The 21205-nt window shown below is 45.1% G+C and overlaps 1 protein-coding gene across 1 annotated transcript in view; it reads left to right on the top strand.

The window, feature by feature from the left end:
- p2rx3a (purinergic receptor P2X, ligand-gated ion channel, 3a) overlaps positions 1–21205 on the top strand; it is a gene marked incomplete at both ends in the record, with an annotated part of 37968 nt that extends 16763 nt beyond the window's left edge. The window contains 10 exons of the mRNA XM_084332034.1: positions 4206–4341; positions 6455–6526; positions 7603–7672; positions 9750–9858; positions 10874–11015; positions 11797–11933; positions 13149–13242; positions 13502–13567; positions 20745–20822; positions 21083–21205. Coding sequence (XP_084188160.1) covers positions 4206–4341; positions 6455–6526; positions 7603–7672; positions 9750–9858; positions 10874–11015; positions 11797–11933; positions 13149–13242; positions 13502–13567; positions 20745–20822; positions 21083–21205 — 1027 coding nt within the window. The remainder of the gene's footprint in view (positions 1–4205; positions 4342–6454; positions 6527–7602; positions 7673–9749; positions 9859–10873; positions 11016–11796; positions 11934–13148; positions 13243–13501; positions 13568–20744; positions 20823–21082) is intronic.

Below are 21205 nucleotides of genomic sequence, written 5' to 3'. Positions count from 1 at the left end.
GGCGGAGTCACGGAGTTGGAGAGAAGAAGTGGGGACAGAATGGGTTGGAGAGTGATAGGCAACCTTCGGAACGAAGAAGCCACCTAATGATGATGAAATTGTCATGGTTATCAATAATATCCAATAATGAAAGGTAGAACATCTTTCAGGAGGTTTATTCAAAAAGTGGATCAAACTATTTATAGACAGGAAAATGATATGTTGCAAGGAAAAAATGGACATTGCAACACAGACTCTCGTCTCCTAACAAGAATGTATGGATTTGACATTCCCTGTGAGCACATGTCTTAACACAGTAGATAAGTTGATTGTACACACTTGTTTAAGTAATTTACAATAGATACAATTATAGACGGATAGATTGACAGATAGATCCCCTTCGAATGTATATATATATTTTTATGATCTTTTTCTGAAACAGTACTGTATATTTGTATGTCATGTATGTCATAAATGTCTTGATGAATTGAAAATGGAGGACCCTGATGTAAACAAGACGAAAGTCTTTTTCTGGTCTGCATCCTGTTAGCAGTTGTTTGTATTGAGCCGTACTGTATTGTACCCATTCTGCAATCTGTTAATAAAAGTTTCAATCAAACAATCAAGATATGGTAGATTTATAGATAGACTATAGACTTTTTATATTAGCAAAATACATGCTAGATCCTGACAGTTGTAACTTCATGCAAAGTTACAAATTCCTGATTACATTGTGTAGTGTAATGTTTTGCCTATTTATTCAACAGTGCTGAGCCACCGTGGCAAACACATGACCCCACACTGCTTGAGAAGTAACACATGTAAACGGTTATGGCTCAGGATATACCCTTTATTTACATTGTACCTAGACGTGCCACATACTCTCTGAATATCTCAGCTCTCTAGTTCTATCTTGGTGTACATTTATGCAATATACACAGCCCTGGTGTGTGATGATGTGTAGGTCATATACTGTAATCTCACAATATACACAGCCCTGGTGTGTGATGATATGTAGGGCATATAATCCCACAATATACACAGCCCTGGTGTGTGATGATGTGTAAGGCATATAATCCCACAATATACACAGCCCTGGTGTGTGATGATGTGTAAGGTATATAATCCCACAATATTCACAGTGCTGGTGTGTGATGATGTGTAAGGCATATAATCCCACAATATTCACAGCGCTGGTGTGTGATGATGTGTAACGCATATAATCCCACAATATTCACAGCGTTGGTGTGTGATGATGTGTAAGGCATATAATCCCACAATATTCACAGCGCTGGTGTGTGATGATGTGTAAGGCATATGTAGAAGGGTGGATTATCCCTGCTTGTGGGAGTAGTAGTACACAGACACTGGGTAGTAGGATACTATAGAATTGGACCTATATGTACCCCCGTCTTTGGCCCGGAACGTCGTTCTGGAGGGCTTGCAGCAGGAGTGGATGGGGCCCAGGATTTACTAACCTGGGGACTGGTACTCTGGTCTCCCTCGCCTTCCAAGGCGGTCAGCAGTAGCTCCCCACACACTCTCACTTCCCCCAGTACCTCCGACAGCCCTCCCACACCCAGTGACTGTCAGTTCAATAGTATTATTGGGCTTCCCTTTAAGCAGTACCCTCCCTTGACCACCTGTATAGACCCTTCAAATGCTATTCTGTGAATGGGGTGTAAGGGTTAAATAATTATGCAGTCACAATATTTACCCAGGGGTTAGATTAGCAAATGGAAGAAACAGACACACACACAGTGCTCCCAATAAGGTCTACTTTGTATTGAAGCCTGGGCAGGTTATCAGTTACAGATAATACTTCAGATTTATTCATACATGGCACCGGGTGCTCTCACTGATAATGTAGGGGAAACTATTCCCACCATTCCCATACATACATTAATAACACCCCGCTTGTACTAGGGGAGACCCAGGCATAAAGTAGAAAAACATTGGGAATTCAAATAACAAGAATAATAAAATACCAAAAGAAAACCAAGTAAATGTGGGCCCACGTTACCAAAATAAAACCTACACTAAAGCCGGCTTAAATTGTTTGGGGTACCCCTTAGACACTGGTTGTTAGCGTTCACTTGAATGGACGTTGATGTGGATACACGAGGTACCGTTCGTACTTAGCCAAGATGGTCGACCCACTCTTTTTTTTTTTATCCACTTTTTCTCCCATTTTTCTATATTTTATCCCATCCCAATTTCGTATCATCCAATTCAACCCTCCCCTGTCACGGACGCTGTTTCTTGCCTCCCACAAGCCGGCTGCAATGTGGACTAAGTCATACATAGCACAAGTCCCCTCCGGTACTTGAGGTAACAGCAGTCGCATCTTTTCACCTGCGCAGCTCGATCTCTCAGTGGCGAGGAGTAACGCGTGGGAGGCTCACGCTGCCCCCGACACTTCCTGATTCTACTGCACAGGCGCACCAACCGACCTGTAGGAGTCGCTGTCCACAACGCCCGATCCCCACGCCCTAATACGGCCAATGTGTATTAGTACGGACGACCAGCTAAACTGAAAGCAAATGTGGAGCGCTGGGCTCGAACTGACGAGCCCAGCATCTCCAGCATTTCGTGGCGAGTGCCTTGCCCACTACGCCACGTAGCCGCCCGATGGCGGACCCACTCTTATCACCTCTCGTCCAGGTGACAAGATGGCGTCGGCGATCCCGCGAGCACAGCCAGCGGGCTGGGCGAACAGCATGGGCAGTGGTTAGCTGGAGGAGCGTGCTGTGATGGAGACCTCTGCTGGTGGGAAGAGGCGTCCTCTGTAACGTCTGGGGAACGTCCACTGCTGGCTGTTGCTTGCTGCTGTCGCGCAAACTGCTAATACTGTTGCTACCCTAAACACAGCTAAACTTCGGGTCTGGATGCACCCTCCTGCTATATCGGTTGTACTACTAACGCAACGTGGCTGACTATACCACCGGTCTTCAGCGCCGCGCGCCCGGTAGTCTACTGGAGTCAGACGGAGCCGTTAGCAGCATGCTAATACACCGCACACTTACTACTATAACCCGTTAACTATAGACGTTAGTCTCGTTAACTCTAGACGTTAGTCCTTCGTTCTGTATCGCTTACTCACACACTATCGCTGGTACTTTTAGGATAACCCGTCAACTAGCAAGTACTTCTTTTTTTTTTGATCCACTCTTTCTCCCATTTTCTATATTTTCTCCCATCCCAATTTCGTATCATCCAATTCAACCCCCCCCTGTCACGAACGCTGTTTCTTGCCTCCCACAAGCCGGCTGCAATGTGGACTAAGTCATACATAGCACAAGTCCCCTCCGGTACTTGAGGTAACAGCAGTCGCATCTTTTCACCTGCGCAGCTCGATCTCTCAGTGGCGAGGAGTAACGCGTGGGAGGCTCACGCTGCCCCCGACACTTCCTGATTCTACTGCGCAGGCGCACCAACCGACCTGTAGGAGTCGCTGTCCACAACGCCCGATCCCCACCCATCAGTTTCCCACCCCCTAATACGGCCAATGTGTATTAGTATGAACGACCAGCTAAACTGAAAGCAATGTGGAGCGCTGGGCTCGAACAGGCGAGCCCAGCGTCTCCAGCATTCGTGGTGAGCGCCTTGCCCACTACGCCACGTAGCCGCCAACTAGCAAGTACTTCTTATCACCCGTTGCTCGTTCCAACGGGGCTCTCCTCATAACTTCTGCAACGGGGCTCTTCCAGAGCACACGCCCGCTGTGACTGCGACTGTTCACGGTCAAGTCCACTGCCGAAGAGAGCTTCCTGGTCCTCTCGCTCCCAGGTAACTCCCTCTTCCTCGTTGCTTCCCTCTCTCCTCCGCTCCACCTGCCACCACTGCCACTTCGCCCCCTGCTGGCAACCGCCACTGATCCCACTCTAGGACCACTCCAGAAAGGGAAAAGGTGCTTCAATGTTATTGTTAGTGATCCATACTGAAGCCGGAGAAGAGTAGCACCTCACCTCGTTATTAGACTGGGCGAGCTATCCAAAGGAACACTGTTTATCACACGTTATACACACACAGGGAAAGTAACAGTTAGTTAGCACTTCTGAATACTTAGTAGAATATTCAGGCTGCTACACATATAATCCCACAATATTCACAGCGCTGGTGTGTGATGATGTGTAAGGGCATATCATCCCACAATATACGCAGCGCTGGTGTGTGATGATGTGGCACACTTCCTAACCTCTCTTTCTTTCCCCTCTGCCTCGTAGCTGGGTCTTCTACCACGAGAAAGCTTACCAGATGCAAGACACAGGCATTGAGTCCTCTGTCATGACCAAAGTCAAGGGCTTCGGTGTCCAGAAGGACCGTGTGGTGGATGTGGCCGACTACGTCTCCCCTCCACAGGTGGGTGACATGTCCTTTCATCACATTCTACATGCAGGCCTTGGTTGGGTCTGAATGACATTGGAAGTGAGTGAGAAAAATGAGTTCAACAGACTTCTCCAATTCTATTACACATCCACACATGTTACAAACACAAACACAAACACAAACATGCAATTAGAGCAATGGATGGCGTGCTGTTGTTTCAGAACCATGGACATGTTTGTTGTATGTAGGCCTGGGGTGCATGCCTAGGATAGGTGAAGTTTAAATAAATTCCAGTCTTTTATGAATGGAATGCAAATGCAAATGAGACATACAAGTTTAACATTTCTGAAAGTTGGCATGATGAATGCATACAGTCCATTCAAGCTGTGGTTTTATACTTGAGGCTCTTTGAGGATGACATTTTCCCTTGCTTGACAAACAATTCAAAAGGCTTTTTTTCCTGCAAGCGTTTTCCGCCAATCAGGACACTGCATAATAGCCAAAACCATTGATGAGAGCTCCTCAAAAGTAAAGCCAATATATCTATCACCTCCTAGTGGTTGGCTGCAGTATTGATGTTAGGAGTCTCTTCACACTGATATAGGCTAATTAAAACTAAAAACTAAAAAGAAAGTGAAAATATGAAACAATAATAGGCTAATTAGACCTACATTAAAAAAATATATAAGCTATCTGTTTGAAAGTCCAGCCCCCACATTCTGGCCTTTGGACAAATGTAGTTGATGACCTGGTGTAGACAGTGCCTGCATTTGGTTTATCATTTGACAACACAAGGACTCCACTTCCACTACACTCCTGTTAGGGTCCCAACCTTGTGACACAGGCAACCCCATAATAAGGGGTATTACAACAATTGTAATGCAATTCCTGTGACCAGAAATATTCAAAACACATGGAAATTGTGTTGTTCATGTTATACCAAAAGCACATAAACAATGTTTCATTACTAAGGGGGACAAACATGTATCTATACTGCATGCATTTCACAGTGGGTTGTGTGCAGTCCAAAAGCCATTGGCAGGACTTTTTCCTATATTCTAATTGAGAATCCAATATTACTCATTTGACTAACTGGAAAAGTCAAATTAAGGATGATATATCTTTAGTATTGAATACATAAAGAGTTACAAGATTATAAAACAGATCCCCGGAGCGCTGTTTGAAACTAGAAATTATGGTACTCCTACCTTTACTGTACAAAGAAGCCTCTTCGAAGCACAATGTTGGTTCACTTTGTTTCAAAGGGTGATCTTTCTTGGATTTGTGTTGAGATTATATACAATGTTCAAGCATTTGTAACTAGTTATTGTAGAGTATTTTTCTTAGTTTTATTTTCAAAGCTACCCAGTGCTAACCACTGTAATAAAACAGTGGGTTTTAATTTCATGCCAGCAATTGTTTTGTGAAGGTAGATTTCACCATTATTAAAATGGGGGATACATCATTATTTGATTGCCACAAGGTAATTACTGGATTAATTATCGGAATTCACCTGTTTGTACAGTATCATACTTCCACACCCATGTTCACATAATACCCCTAATACACATTATGTACTCCATTCTCAGAGCTCACAGCCTTTAGAGTGGGCAGGTAAAGGACTACAAATTTTTTATAAAAAGTGTGTTGATTGGGCACACTCACACCCACGTACACACACATGCGCGCACACACACACATACACTGGTGATTTTATTTTTGCCACATTATGCAATTTTTCTATTTACATTTTTACCAATTTTTTACCTATTACCTATTATGTCCTTGTTTATTTACTGGTGCTTATGTTACAATTATTTTCAGTCGGTTGTTTCATTACTTTGTGTATTGTTTAGTAGGAGAGATACCTTCATAAACCTCTAAGGGTTTTTAATCTCACCTGCACATTTGTGTTTAATTTGTTGCTTTGATATTTTTCTTTTGTTTCATTGTGCAAATTGAAACCCCCAAAAAAGCAGTTGGGGGTTCAATGCCTTTCTAGACGGTACTTTGGTCGGGATGGTGCAGCACTGGAGATATAACACCAAGCAGCCACCTGTCTGCCGCCTGGGGATAATGTGTGACCTTTCGCTCTCAACCTCTGAGCCAAACTGACACCAATCACGTCCGTTCTGCTCTGTGTCAGGGTGCTGCTGTGTTCTGTATCATGACCAGACTCATCATCACTGAGAACCAATTCCAAGGGACGTGTGCAGAGGTGAGTCCACTCTAAGATCACTGTAGGATCACTGTAGGATCACTGTAGGATCACTGTAAGATCACTGTAGGATCACTGTAAGATCACTGTAGGATCACTGTAAGATCACTGTAGGATCACTGTAAGATCACTGTAGGATCACTGTAGGATCACTGTAAGATCACTGTAGGATCACTGTAGGATCACTGTAAGATCACTGTAGGATCACTGTAGGATCACTGTAAGATCACTGTAAGATCACTGTAAGATCACTGTAAGATCACTGTAGGATCACTGTAAAATCACTGTAGGATCACTGTAAGATCACTGTAAGATCACTGTAGGATCACTGTAAGATCACTGTAGGATCACTGTAAGATCACTGTAAGATCACTGTAGGATCACTGTAAGATCACTGTAGGATCACTGTATGATCACTGTAAGATCACTGTAGGATCACTGTAAGATCACTGTAAGATCACTGTAAGATCACTGTAAGATCACTGTAGGATCACTGTAAGATCACTGTAGGATCACTGTAAGATCACTGTAGGATCACTGTAGGATCACTGTAAGATCACTGTAGGATCACTGTAAGATCACTGTAGGATCACTGTAGGATCACTGTAAGATCACTGTAGGATCACTATAGGATCACTGTAAGATCACTGTAAGATCACTGTAGGATCACTGTAAGATCACTGTAAGATCACTGTAGGATCACTGTAAGATCGTAGAGCTCCACAGTAACTGGCTCCCTCTATTGCAGTGCAGTCCAATTGTTTGTATTAATTAATTCATTTTGATTTGTCCGAATGAATTTAACCTTTTTGAGTTTATCTGATTTTCTATTTTCCCGGCACAGGCCCCCTACTGTTCCCCAAGTATTCTTTCTATGGCCATACTGTTGTCTCTGGAAAAGATTAGCTCCAATCATCTTACAATTCAACACAGAAACATACAGCCTCCACAGAGGTCATGGAGCAGTTGCATGTGTAAAATTAACAGTGAACATTGCTTTGTTTAAAATCACCATTTCTTATCGTCACAACAATCTCTGAGATCTGTGTGTATGTGTCTGTGTGTGTTCTTTTCAGACTGGAGATAGGTACAAGTGCAGCTCAAGTGCAGATTGTGAGAAGCATTTAGGGTCCTACCTTGGAAACGGTGAGTGTGACTTGCTAACTGATCTGAATGTGGGGGTGAACGAAATCACTATATTTAACTGATCTGAATGTAGCTGTGAACGAAATCACTATATTTAACTGATCTGAATGTAGCTGTGAACGAAATCACTATATTTAACTGATCTGAATGTAGCTGTGAACAAAATCACTATATTTAACTGATATGAATGTAGGGGTGAACGAAATCACTATATTTAACTGATCTGAATGTAGGGGTGAACGAAATCATTATTTAACTGATCTGAATGTAGGGGTGAATGATATCACTATATTTAACTGATCTGAATGTAGGGGTGAACGATATCACTATATTTAACTGATCTGAATGTAGGGGTGAACGAAATCACTATATAACCCTAACCTTAACTGATCTGAATGTAGGGGTGAATGAAATCATCACTATATTTAACTGATCTGAATGTAGGGGTGAATGAAATCACTATATTTTGCTGATCTGAATGTAGGAGTGAATTAAATCACTATATTTAATTGATCTGAATGTAGCGGTGAGCGAAATCACTATATTTAACTGATCTGAATGTAGGGGTGAATGAAATCACTATATTTAACTGATCTGAATGTAGAGGTGAATGAAATCACTATATTTAACTGATCTGAATGTAGGGGTGAATGAAATCACTATATTTAACTGATCTGAATGTAGGGGTGAATGAAATCACTATATTTAACTGATCTGAATGTAGGGGGGAGGCAAACTCACGATATAACCCTAACCTTAACTGATCTGAATGTAGGGGTGAACAAAATCCCATTTTCAGAAAATGTCTCTGTCTCTAATACGGCAGAATATCACAATATCCACAATCTCCTTGTGATAATAATAACAACAATAATATATCATGATATTAAAGGAAGGAAACACCACAATATAACAGGCCAACATACTATACTATACTAATATCAAGGTGGAGCATACTTCCTGACCATATCATAAAACTGTAGCACTCAACACTTTGATGAACATTGTCACTCAGCTGATAGAGTTGTGCCCTTCCTGATGACTTGTCGTAAAAGTTTCAGTTGATGCCACTTGCTTTTTCCTCAGCATTTAATTGTGATTGATTGATTGTTTTGTTTTTGTCTCTCTCTCTCTCTCTCTCTCTCTCTCTCTCTCTCTCTCTCTCTCTCTCTCTCTCTCTCTCTCTCTCTCTCTCTCTCTCTCTCTCAGGAAGGATAACTGGTGAGTGTCTTAAGGGAAGCTGTGAGATTGAAGGCTGGTGTCCAGCTGAGGATGACAGTGCCAATGCGAGGTGATATGCATCTCACACACACACACACACACACACACACACACACACACACACACACACACACACACACACACACACACACACACACACACACACACACACACACACAGTGTCTGTCCTCTCAGTAAGACCATCAATACTGTCTGTCCTCTCAGTAAGACCATCACTACTGTCTGTCCTCTCAGTAAGACCATCACTACTGTCTGTCCTCTCAGTAAGACCATCACTACTGTCTGTCCTCTCGGTAAGACCATCACTACTGTCTGTCCTCTCAGTAAGACCATCACTACTGTCTGTCCTCTCAGTAAGACCATCACTACTGTCTGTCCTCTCAGTAAGACCATCACTACTGTCTGTCCTCTCAGTAAGACCATCACTACTGTCTGTCCTCTCAGTAAGACCATCACTACTGTCTGTCCTCTCAGTAAGACCATCACTACTGTCTGTCCTCTCAGTAAGACCATCACTACTGTCTGTCCTCTCAGTAAGACCATCACTACTGTCTGTCCTCTCAGTAAGACCATCACTACTGTCTGTCCTCTCAGTAAGACCATCACTACTGTCTGTCCTCTCAGTAAGACCATCACTACTGTCTGTCCTCTCAGTAAGACCATCACTACTGTCTGTCCTCTCAGTAAGACCATCAATACTGTCTGTCCTCTCAGTAAGACCATCACTACTGTCTGTCCTCTCAGTAAGACCATCACTACTGTCTGTCCTCTCAGTAAGACCATCACTACTGTCTGTCCTCTCAGTAAGACCATCACTACTGTCTGTCCTCCTCAGTAAGACCATCACTACTGTCTGTCCTCCTCAGTAAGCCAATGCTGGATGTGAAAGACTTCACCATCTTCATCAAGAACAGTGTGCGCTTCCCTTTGTTCAATGTCACTAGGTGAGCCATACATACTGGTAAATGACAACCGCAACACAATATGTCTCTGTGTGTCTGTCTCTCTTGTTTTAGATGTGAAGCACCTCTATACCCAGCACACTCACTCACTCACTCACTCACTCACTCACTCACTCACTCACTCACTCACTCACTCACTCACTCACTCACTCACTCACTCACTCACTCACTCACTCATATTCATTCACTCACTCATATTTAGCCACTCTGCCCCTAGTGGTGGCTCACAGGCATGGCAATTTGTGTAAGACCAGTTCAATCTATGCAAGAATGCTTTGCACCTGCTGTGACACTGTGTGGGGCTTATTGTTTTCAGAGAGAGACTGTTTCTCGCTGTTTAAAATGAGCTCCTTTGTTGTTCTATTGTCTCAGAACAGAGGAAGCGTTTACCAATGTCAAAAACACCTCTCCCAGAGGCCTGAATACTTTCCCTAAGCGGGTTGTACTTCCGCATTTGGTTTGCGCGATCTGATTGGCCACTGACGTTTCTGGTCATGTGACATGTGCGCCAATCGTGTGACGCCTAGTTCTGCCACCGGTTAAGCTTAGGCACTCTTTCGAAGTTGGTTAAGGTTAGAGTTTGTCTTAGAGCAGGGCGATAGAACACCAACCCGCTTAGGGAAAGTATTCACGCCTCCAGAGTTTTAAGCTAGGTTAGTAGTCCATATCCGCTTCCAATCATTTGCTTGCTTGCAGCCAGATAGCTTTCTACTGAACACACACACAGAGGAAATTGCTATCTATCTTCTTCACATCTGACTCTAATTTCCCATAATGTTGCCATGTTCCTTTAAATTGGATGTCCAATACTCTGCAAATGAAGGATTTAGAGGGGGTTTGAAAAGATTTGGGCTCACATGGGCGTCATTTGTAGAGTTATGGAGGGAAAACTCTTTTTGATGAATGTACAGTAGAAATACGATTACGATACTAAATCGATTTTAAGCTATCCTGTCAAGAGTGTACAATAAAGGCTCTCTCTCTTTCTCTCTCTCAGAGGGAACTTCCCATCCTCTCTGACATCAGCGCAGATCAAAAGGTGTAACTACCATCCTGTGACAAACCCCCACTGTCCCATCTTCCGCGTGGGGGACGTTCTGAACTACACAGGACAAAACCTCGCCTCCATCACTGACATGGTTTCCTTGCTTCATCCATTCCTCCTCTCTCCTCCTCTTCCTCACTGCATCTCTCTCCTCTTCCTCACTGCATCTCTCTCCTCCTCTTCCTTGCTGCATCTCTCTCCTCCTCTTCCTCAATGCATCTCTCCTCCTCTTCCTCACTGCATCTCTCTCCTCCTCTTCCTCACTGCATCTCTCTCCTCCAAAGCGCTTTACAATTTTTGTTCCTCACATTCACACACTGATGGCGGAGGCAACCATGCAAGGTGCCAACCTGCTCATCGGGAGCAATTAGGGGTTAAGTGTCTTGCTCAAGGACACTTCGACATGCTGCCTGGGAGGAGCAGGAATTGAACCAGGAACCTTCCGGTCACCAGATGACTGCTCTACCCCCTGAGCCACTGTCGCTCCCGCAACCTGTCCGTATGAATGTGTGGAACAGAGCAGAGGGAGGAGAGGAGCAGAACCAAGCTTATTGTGCCCCCCCCCCATCAATCTTTCTTTCTTTCTTTCTTTCTTTCTTTCTTTCTTTCTTTCTTTCTTTCTTTCTTTCTTTCTTTCTTTCTTTCTTTCTTTCTTTCTTTCTTTCTTTCTTTCTTTCTTTCTTTCTTCTTTCCATCTCTCTCAACTCTCTCTCTCTCTCTTTCTCTCTCCCTCCCCCTCTCTCTCTCTCTCTCTCTCTCTCTCTCTCTCTCTCTCTCTCTCTCTCTCTCTCTCTCTCTCTCTCTCTCTCTCTCTCTCTCTCTCTCTCTCTCTCTCTCTCTCTCTCTCTCTCTCTCTCTCTCTCTCTCTCTCCCAGGGTGGAGAGATAGGTATAAACATTGAGTGGAAGTGTAACTTGGACCTGAACATTGACTTGTGTAAGCCTAGATATTCCTTCACACGGCTGGACGCCCCGTTTGTCAAGAACGCTGTGTCCAAAGGTTATAACTTCAGGTACTGCCACTATTCCTACACCTAATCGCTGAAATAATTACTCTTTTTATAAGTAATTTTATTTCGTATTGAGTCATACGTCTTCTTAAAACAAGAGGGGGGAAATCAGCCAATGGGGTTTGATGATTTATCTTGTTCCAGTACTGATGCATTTGTTTCAAGGAGTTTACACTGTAAAAAGATGTTGTCTCAATTTATATTTTTTTAGTGTGTTGTGACTAATCTCAAATTTACTTTACTAAACTATCTATTTTGCTAGTTATACTGATATGCCGGTAAAAGGTGCATACTACAAGAAAGGGCTGTTTCATGTGTGTTATTACTAGAGGCTTCCCATGTCATTTTGGGACGCTAAGCAATAATTTATTTTGGGCGATTCCCATCCCTTATTGCCACTCATTCTTCTTGTCACCCCATTATTTTCTAATCCAACCCTTAGTCTTAATACAGTGTCAACAAATGAAGACAATGAAAGGTTTCCTGGACCATCCATTTATATATTTACCGGAGATTTTATTTTGGGTGGGCACTCCTAGGAGGGTGGGGGTCTAGACAAAAGCAGGGCCCCTAGACTGAGGCGGGCCCTAGAGGGAGGTGGGGCAATAGAGGCCTTCCATGGAATGTTTAGAATGTCCATTTTCCTCTATGTTGGAAGAAACAAGGGTTGCTACAGTATGTGCAAAACAATGGTTGCTACAGTATATGTTGATATATGATAAATATATCAAAATATAATAATTTGGTGGCTTATTACTGGGTCTTGTAAACATGACACAGTAGAACAATAATATTGTGCTTTTCCAGTGTTCTACTCTACCACTGCAAAGAAATTAGGCATTTTGAAAGTGGGTACCAATGGTTACAGGCAGCCATATTGGAAGAAAGAAAACTATGCAAACATTCTGTGCAATGCCTCTAGTAACACATTTGATTGGTTCCCGACAATGGTGTAGTGTAGTTGATCCCCCATCTCTGGAACCACATCTACCCCCTGCTGAGCCAGAATCAAACCCACCAAGGCCTACTTTCCTACATGTCTCCCATACTCTGTCTCTGTCTCTCTCTCTCTCTCTCTCTCTCTCTCTCTCTCTCTCTCTCTCTCTCTCTCTCTCTCTCTCTCTCCGTCTCTGTCTCTCTCTCTCTCTCTCTTTTCAGAAGGAAAAGAAAAAGAAAGGGACATCTTATACATCTTATTGTCTTCCTCTTTATCAACAGGTTTGCTAAATATTTCAAGACAGACAATGGGACTGAATTCAGAACACTCCACAAGGCTTTTGCCATCCGCTTTGATATCATGGTTACTGGAAATGTAAGTGTGTGTGTGTGTGTGTGTGTGTGTGTGTGTGTGTGTGTGTGTGTGTGTGTGTGTGTGTGTGTGTGTGTGTGTGTGTGTGTGTGTGTGTGTGTGTGTGTGTGTGTGTGTGTGTGTGTGTGTGTGTGTGTGTGTGTGTGTGTGTGTGTGTGTGTGTGTGTGTGTGTGTGTGTGAGAGAGAGAGAGAGAGAGAGAGAAAGCATGTGTGTGTGTGTATCTGCCTGTCTGTCATTTAAAAGCAGTGTGTCTGTTTCAGGCAGGGAAGTTTGACACTGTTCCAACGCTGATCAACCTGGTGGCTGCCTTCACGTCCGTGGGCTTGGTAAGGATGCAACATCTCCTGATCACAATGATGGCCATGTATGAAAGTTAGATCAAATAGTATTTATTACAAATAGCCTACTGTTTTCCACAGCATGCACGACTGCCGCCGTGGGCTATAAGTGGAAAATTGTGGTAGTTTTTTGGGGGATGTTTTATGAGACGCATGCGCAGGTCATGTAGGTGCTCTATTACGAACTGCCGCAGATTCTGAGGTCAAAACTCGTCCTAAGTAATTATTGCAAGTTTTAAGTTTCGAAGGGATCAACAGAAAGCTCAGAGTCTCGACAAAGGCTGATGGGGTGAAAACGAAGGTTATCCTATAACCCTAGTTATATGATTACTGGCAAAGCGTCTTGCTTCGCCTATTGGACTATGCTCGCGCCTATGGCTATGGTGCACGTTGAAAGACCTTTTTCATGCACCTTACCTAGCCATGCCTACTTACGGTAGTATATAACCCGGTGAAGTGGCCATGCTCACCCGTCCGAGTCTGAATTTCACGCGAAAGAAATGGGGTCCTCAGGGCCGGAAAAGCAAGACGATGTGCCAGTAATCATATAACTAGGGTTATAGGATAACCTTCATTATATTTCATACTGGCTTCGCGTCTTGCTTCGCCTATTGGACTAATGGGCGGAAAGCAAGCTTGTAGCCCCGATAAATGTACCCCCTGAGGTCCCCTCACGATCACCAAAGCTGGGGGGGTCCTAGCCCCACACTCGTCCTAACGAGGAGCGTAAGGATAGAACTCTATGCGTAATAGGGTGCAGCTCCCCGAAAAGGCACACACATGAGTAGACAGTGCGTAAAACCCACAGTCTACATCACCACACATCCCTGCTAACACACTAGTAGCAGGATGCAGAAGAGGTCCCAGCACTAAGGACCGCATGAGAGACAGAGCTCTCAGTCATGTCCATGAGATAGAACCATGGGTGGAATGCGCTCTTATGCCTGCGGGGGGAACCTATCCAGCCAAGGTGTAACAAAGGGCAATGCCCTTGCACAACCAATGTGACAGCCGTTGTTTTGACAGTGCCTTACCTTTGTTAGGGCCACCATGACAAACAAATAGTTGACTGGTAGCCCTGAGGTCCTGTGTGCACTTAAGACATATCGCAAGTGCACGAATAGGACACAACAGGTGAAGGTGGAAAGCCTTTAGCACAATATCTGCACAAAGGCTGGATTGGGCCTCAGAGTAACACTGCTATTATCCCCCATATAGACAGGCACTCTGGTTGAACCGAAAGAGCGCATTTAGCGGAGGTGACGGCCAGGAGAAACACAGTCTTAAAGGAAAACTCCAACATTTTGGGAAATTAGCTTATTTAACATCTTCCCTGGAGTTAGACAAGAAGATACATACATTTTTTGTCTCTGTGCATGCATTTAGCTTTGGGAAGCTCCGTTAGCGTAGCTTAGCTTCATGACTGGAAGTAGGGGAGGACAATAGCCTGACGTTCCCTTACAGTGTATACAGTCACCAAATACACTCCAAATACATCTCCAAAACGTTCATGTAAACATGTTGTGACCTGTGTATTTACCACGTGGAGAAATAAAAAATAATTGAATTAGACAATTACGTTTTCTAAGCAAATATACTCGGAACAATTTTTTGCCTAACCACTCCTCTCTGAGCGCAGTCAGTGATTTCTACGTGAAGCCGTGTTTGTGGACATTCTCATTAATTCAAAGGATCCGAACCGATTGAAGTTTATGGATACCATGACTTAAAATCCTCTTACCTTGACGATTAAAAGCCTCCCCGTTTATTTTATACATTATCTAACGTTAACACGAACCTAAACTAATGTTACAACTAACCTAAAGTTAGTTTAGGTTTGTGTTAACGTTAGATAATGTACAAAATAAACGTTTTCCGCTGCTATAAATGTCGCACTTTTATTTTGAAAACCCCAGAAAGGAAGTCATTATATTTGCTTTAGTGACCATCCGGTTCTGTGTTAGCTCCGGTTAGCTACGTGCAGTAGTTAGTATTATATTATCAATACCAGCCATTGGATTACTGTTTTCTAAATTGGGGAGGCTTTTAATCGTCAAGGTAAGAGGATTTTAAGTCATGGTATCCATAAACTTCAATCGGTTCGGATCCTTTGAATTAATGAGAATGTCCACAAACACGGCTTCACGTAGAAATCACTGACTGCGCACAGAGACGAGTGCTTAGGCAAAAAAAATTTCAGAGTATATTTGCTTAGAAAACGTAATTGTCTAATTCAATTATTTTTTATTTCTCCATGTGGTAAATACACAGGTCACAACATGTTTACATGAACGTTTTGGAGTTGTATTTGGAGTGTATTTGGTGACTGTATACACTGTAAGGGAACATCAGGCTATTGTCCTCCCCCACTTCCAGTGATGAAGCTAAGCTACGCTAACGGAGCGACTGTTCCCAAAGCTAAATGCACGCACAGAGACAAAAAAGGTATGTATCTTCTTGTCTAACTCCAGGGAAGATGTTAAATAAGCTAATTTCCCAAAATGTTGGAGTTTTCCTTTAAAAGACGAGAGGTTCAAAAGGGGCACCCAAATGTCTAACCAAGAGTAATTGGAGGTCCCAGCTTGGGGACAAATTACGTTTAATAGGCTTGAGACGTTGTGCGCCCAGCAGAAAACGTTTTACAAGAGGGTGGCTGAATATCGGCTTGCCCTCGAAGCCTATATGACGTGACAATATAGCCGCAGCATACACCTTCACTGTCGAAGCTGAGATTCTATCCAAGATAGACTGAGATCGGGTCCAGACCCTCAGCCCGACACCACTCTTGAAATATACGCCACTTCCCTGTGTAAACCGCGCTAGTGGACGGAGCACGCACGCTCCGGATGGTATTAATAATTTAATACCTATTAACAGCATTAATACCTATCCTTTCCAAATTCAACCTCTCAGCAGCCAGGCCATCAGATGCTGTCCCAGGACAGGCGGCCAAAACACAGAGCCATGTGCCTGAGAGAGGGCTCTCCGAGACCATGGGATTGGCCATGGTGGAGCCACTTGGAGTTGAATTAGAACCAACAGGCTGATCCCCGGTCCGGCGCAATCAGGATAAGAGTCCTGTGTTCCCGACATACCCGCTCCAACAACTGGTGTATCAGATGGATGGGGGGAAACGCATACAGTATTCCATGTGGCCAGGGGTATACAGAGAAGGCATCCACTCCCAGAGGAGGGTTGTCCTTCCGACTGTCTGCGAACCACAGGGGGCACTGCTGGGACTGAATGCTCGCAAACAGGTCCACGGTGGCCTCCCCAAACTGATTCCAGAACAGTCTGACTATGTCCGGATCTGCCCCCACATTATCTTTGCCTGAAATGTGGAGAGCCCTCAGGCTGCAGAGATTGCGAGATGTCCATAGCCAGAGCTTGACTGTCGCCTAGTGGAGAGGAGGCATAACGTTATGCTGTCCGTCCTGACCAGGACGTGCTTGTTCCTCACAAGAGTGATAAGCTCCCTGAGGACCAAATGCACTGCCTTCAGTTCCAATACATTGATATGTAGGGTAGACAGAGCAGGCCAACTGCCCCCTACCGCATTGGTCCTACATACCCCCCACCCGTGAGGGAGGCGTCGGAGAAGACTGTCACATGAGACGTGACACTGCCCATGGGGACTCCTCTGGTGAGGGTCCCCGGTTTTCTCCAGTGGTTGAGGTCCCCTATCACTGATATAGGGACTCTCAGGCGCCTCCACTTGCCTCTCACAGGGTCGATTCTCATGCTGGAAAACCACCTCTGTATTTTCCTCATAAAGAGGAGGCTGAGCGGGACCACAAAGTGGGCAGACGCCATCCTGCATTACGGACCACGCCGTAACCGACCTGCGACGATGAAACTCCCTGAGTGCACTGAGAATATCTTCCCGGCGCTGCTCCGATAGAGTTTCCCTCATAGACCTGGAGTTTAGGATTAAATCCAAATACTCCACCTGCTGGCTCAGAAGAGGGGTACTCTTCTTCCAGTTCACAGCGAAGCCCAGACTGGACAGGTGTTCCACCACCCTCCTGGTCTGGGACCTGGCGGCCTCCTCCTGGCTGAGGACCAGTATGTCGTCTAGGTAAAATAAGATTCTTATTCTTATTCCTAGCGCGGTCTCCAAGCACTTGGTGAAAGTGCGAGGGGCCAGAGAATAGCCGAAAGGTCTATGGATGTGAACCAGTCTCCCAGTAGGTGTAGGTGTTTGACGGTCAACATTCTGAACGGTTTCACCGCAATCGACCGATTGAACGGAGATAAGTCCAGTATGGGTCTGATTCGCCCCGTTTTCCTGGGTACCAGGAAATATCGGGAGTAGACACCTCTCATCACGTCCTCTAGTGGGACCGTGATAATGACCTGCTTCGCCAACAGAGATTGAATCTTGGCGGCCAGGGCTGTCGCCGCCATGGCATCTGACAACAGAGTAGGGTTCAAACCCGTGAACGGAGGGTGGGGCTGGGCGAATTGCAACACGAGCCCCAATCTCAGCGTTCTCTCTATCCACCCCCAACATATTGCACTTTCGTAACCATATGTGGTAAAAGTCGCAAAGCGGTCGTGCGCTTAACTGGCACTGACCTGCTAAGAACTGTAGATAAGAGATCCCGGTCCCTTCCGCCGTGCACTGTGCCAGCTGCACCCATGGGGGACCCCAACAGAAAGGGAGGGTTAGAACCTGGGGAAACACCATACATCATATCCGCCTCAGAGAGGAGACGACGCTGTTCCCCATATGAGCTAGGTCCACTGACAGAAAACTGGGGATCACTAGCTCTGCGGCCCGACACACACACACAGTGTAATCTTTATTCAGATTATCTTGAAACTGTAGCCCCGTGGTCTCTGGGCTACGTTCTGTTCAAACGAGCCGACACGAGAACCACTACGACTCAACTTAACAAGGGGTGGGTCACCAGATGATTTATCACTCTTATGGTCATCCCCGGTCCCCATAAGAACCTGGGTAAGGCCCGCTGATGTAAACAAGACGAAAGTCTTTCTCTGGTCTGCATCCCCTTAACAATTGTATGTATTGAGCTGTACTGTACTGTACCCATTCTGCAATCTGTTAATAAAGTTTTCAATCAATCAATCAAACATGAGAGATGATTTATCTGACCGCTTACTACGAGATTTAGTAACGTGGCCTGTCAGTGCCAAAGGAAGAACAGAGCCCCTATCGTATGAAATACTAGGGGATGAACGATGAGCAGACCCAGTGGAATGAAGGCGCTGATCTACTCTCTGAGAAGACCCACGCACATCATGTTTGCATAGACACACACCTGCCGGGGTCTGTCGATATTTTGGGCACACATTAGGAGGTGAAATGACTGCTAGTTTGTAACACAAATGCCATTCGGCCGAACAGACGTGGAGGGTGCGGGTGTTACCGGTCGAGATGCCACATCATTTCCGGGCTGAGGACCGAGGCGAGCGGCTTGTCTAAGCGCGGCATGCTGGTCCTAAGCCCTCTGACCCAGCCTTCCACCTGTGTAAAGGGCAGATAGGCCTTGGTCAGGCTCTTAACACTCGACACAACCTGTCCTTTAGCGACATATGGGTAGATTGGGGGGAAACCTGGGCACAGCAGGTCCTGCCTGCTGCATGGGTCCTCCCTGAAAAAAGTCCCCCACCATGCCATCGGGGACAGGCATCGGCGGGGGCACAGGCAGTGGGACACCATTGGCTGCGGCCGCAGCCGCCATAATACTGGGGAAGATGGGCAATAGCCTCGACTACTGCCTGACCTCCTCCAAGTATACATCCCGAGGGGCCGGGGTGATTAGCCCTGACGCACCAAGCGGGGGGTAAAATTCGGGTCCTCCATCTGAATAGATGGTGACACACCAGGGAAGACGCACAGGTCTTCCCCCTGGCCCGGGAATGGCTCTACGGTCCCGGACTCACCCGGCGACGCGTATTCCACCTCCACAGACTGCCTGCTGCTCTCGCTTCCCGATTGCTCGGTGCGCTTGAGCTTCAGCCACAAATCGTCGGCCATCAGGGAGACCGCGCCGGGGCTGGCCGGAGGCTCACCCTGCCTGGACAACAGACGCTGAAAGCGCTGGGGGAGTCCTAAAGAGGACTTTTTGGGTGGTGGTATACGATCCATCTCTAACTAATAGCAACAAGTAACACGTACTCTCAACACTGCATGTGCTTGTGAACAGCCTTTCGTGTGAAAGAACGAGGGAGGTTGAGCATGGCCACTTCACCGGGTTATATACTACCGGAAGTGGGTGTGGCTAGGTAGATGTAAGGTGCATGAAAAAGGTCTTTCAGGGGAGCTCCAGTAGCTCACCATGTACCTCGACGCGAAAGCGTCGGGGAATACCGTGCTGCGTCACGGATCTGGTTGACTCCGAGTTCGATTCCCGGACCCGCCGTCATTTGCCGAATGTCTTCCCCTGTTCTCCCTCCCGTTTCACCCTGCATCTGTCGGTCATGCTTGACCAGAAAAGCGATAAACGCTAAAAAATGAAGTTTTAAAAAAAAGAAAAAGGTCTTTCAAAGTGCGCCATAGGCGCGAGCATAGTCCAATAGGCGAAGCAAGACGTGAAGCCAGTATGAAATATAACACAAGCCGTTGCTGAACTACAGTATAAAATTACCCTTTTCTCTCTCTGGTTTCCTGGGAAAGCTCGACAAACGCTCTGTGCTGCCACCAGTGCCACCATTGTTGGCTTTTGTCGGCTGGAGGATTTGAAAGGAGACTTCTGAGAGAAAAGGGTCATTTTATATTGTATTCCAGCAGCGGCTTATGTTTTCACCCCACTGGCTTTTGTCAAGACTCTTAACAGTCTTTGTATAATATAGTAATGCATACAAAGCTTGTCAATAGAGCTAGTCATGTAGGTGCTTCTAGTGATGCCTTTCTCTGCATTCCCCAGATCACCACATGACATTATCCACATTAATCCAAAGACCACCTGCCAATTTCACTGTTTTACCACTGAATTTGATTTGATAGAATAGGAAAAAAATACTTCCAAATGTTACTTTTCAAAGTGTACGAAAAATGTACAAATCTACCAACCAGCCGTAACCAAAATGTACCCACCTTTTTCTGGTGTCTGACATTACATGACATCTGACATGAAGAGAAAAGTAGTATATTTAATTTCAATATAACTAATTTCGGCGTTGTCCTGTTTGGCTGCAGGGCACCGTTCTGTGTGACATCATACTTCTGAACTTCCTGAAAGGGGCGGACCAGTACAAAGCCAAGAAGTTTGAAGAGGTAGGGCAAGGCAAATTATTTTGTACACAGCACGGTTCATACACAGAGGCCATTCAAAGTGCTTTACATGAAATAGATGAAAATAAATACAAAAGTAAAAGCTTAATCTACAGGTTTTCTTTCTCTGCAAAATAAAAAGTGACCTCTTTTATCTTTGGATCTTCCCATTGTTGATCACCATCCCATTGTCCTTCCATCGCTCTCTCTCTCTCTCTCTCTCTCTCTCTCTCTCTCTCTCTCTCTCTCTCTCTCTCTCCCAGGTCACCGATGCCCAGATTGAAGCTCAGATAGAAGCTCAGAGCCAAGGCAGCCAGCTGTCAATCAAACCAGACATGACGTGCTCTTATGACTCCTTAGCCAATCGGAACAATGGAGAATCCTAG

This window comes from Notolepis coatsorum (assembly GCF_963971535.1).
Source record: "Notolepis coatsorum genome assembly, chromosome: 16".
NCBI lineage: Eukaryota > Metazoa > Chordata > Actinopteri > Aulopiformes > Paralepididae > Notolepis > Notolepis coatsorum.
The sequence above is the reverse complement of the archived record's forward strand: the minus strand, read 5'-3'. Positions and strand labels throughout refer to the sequence as shown.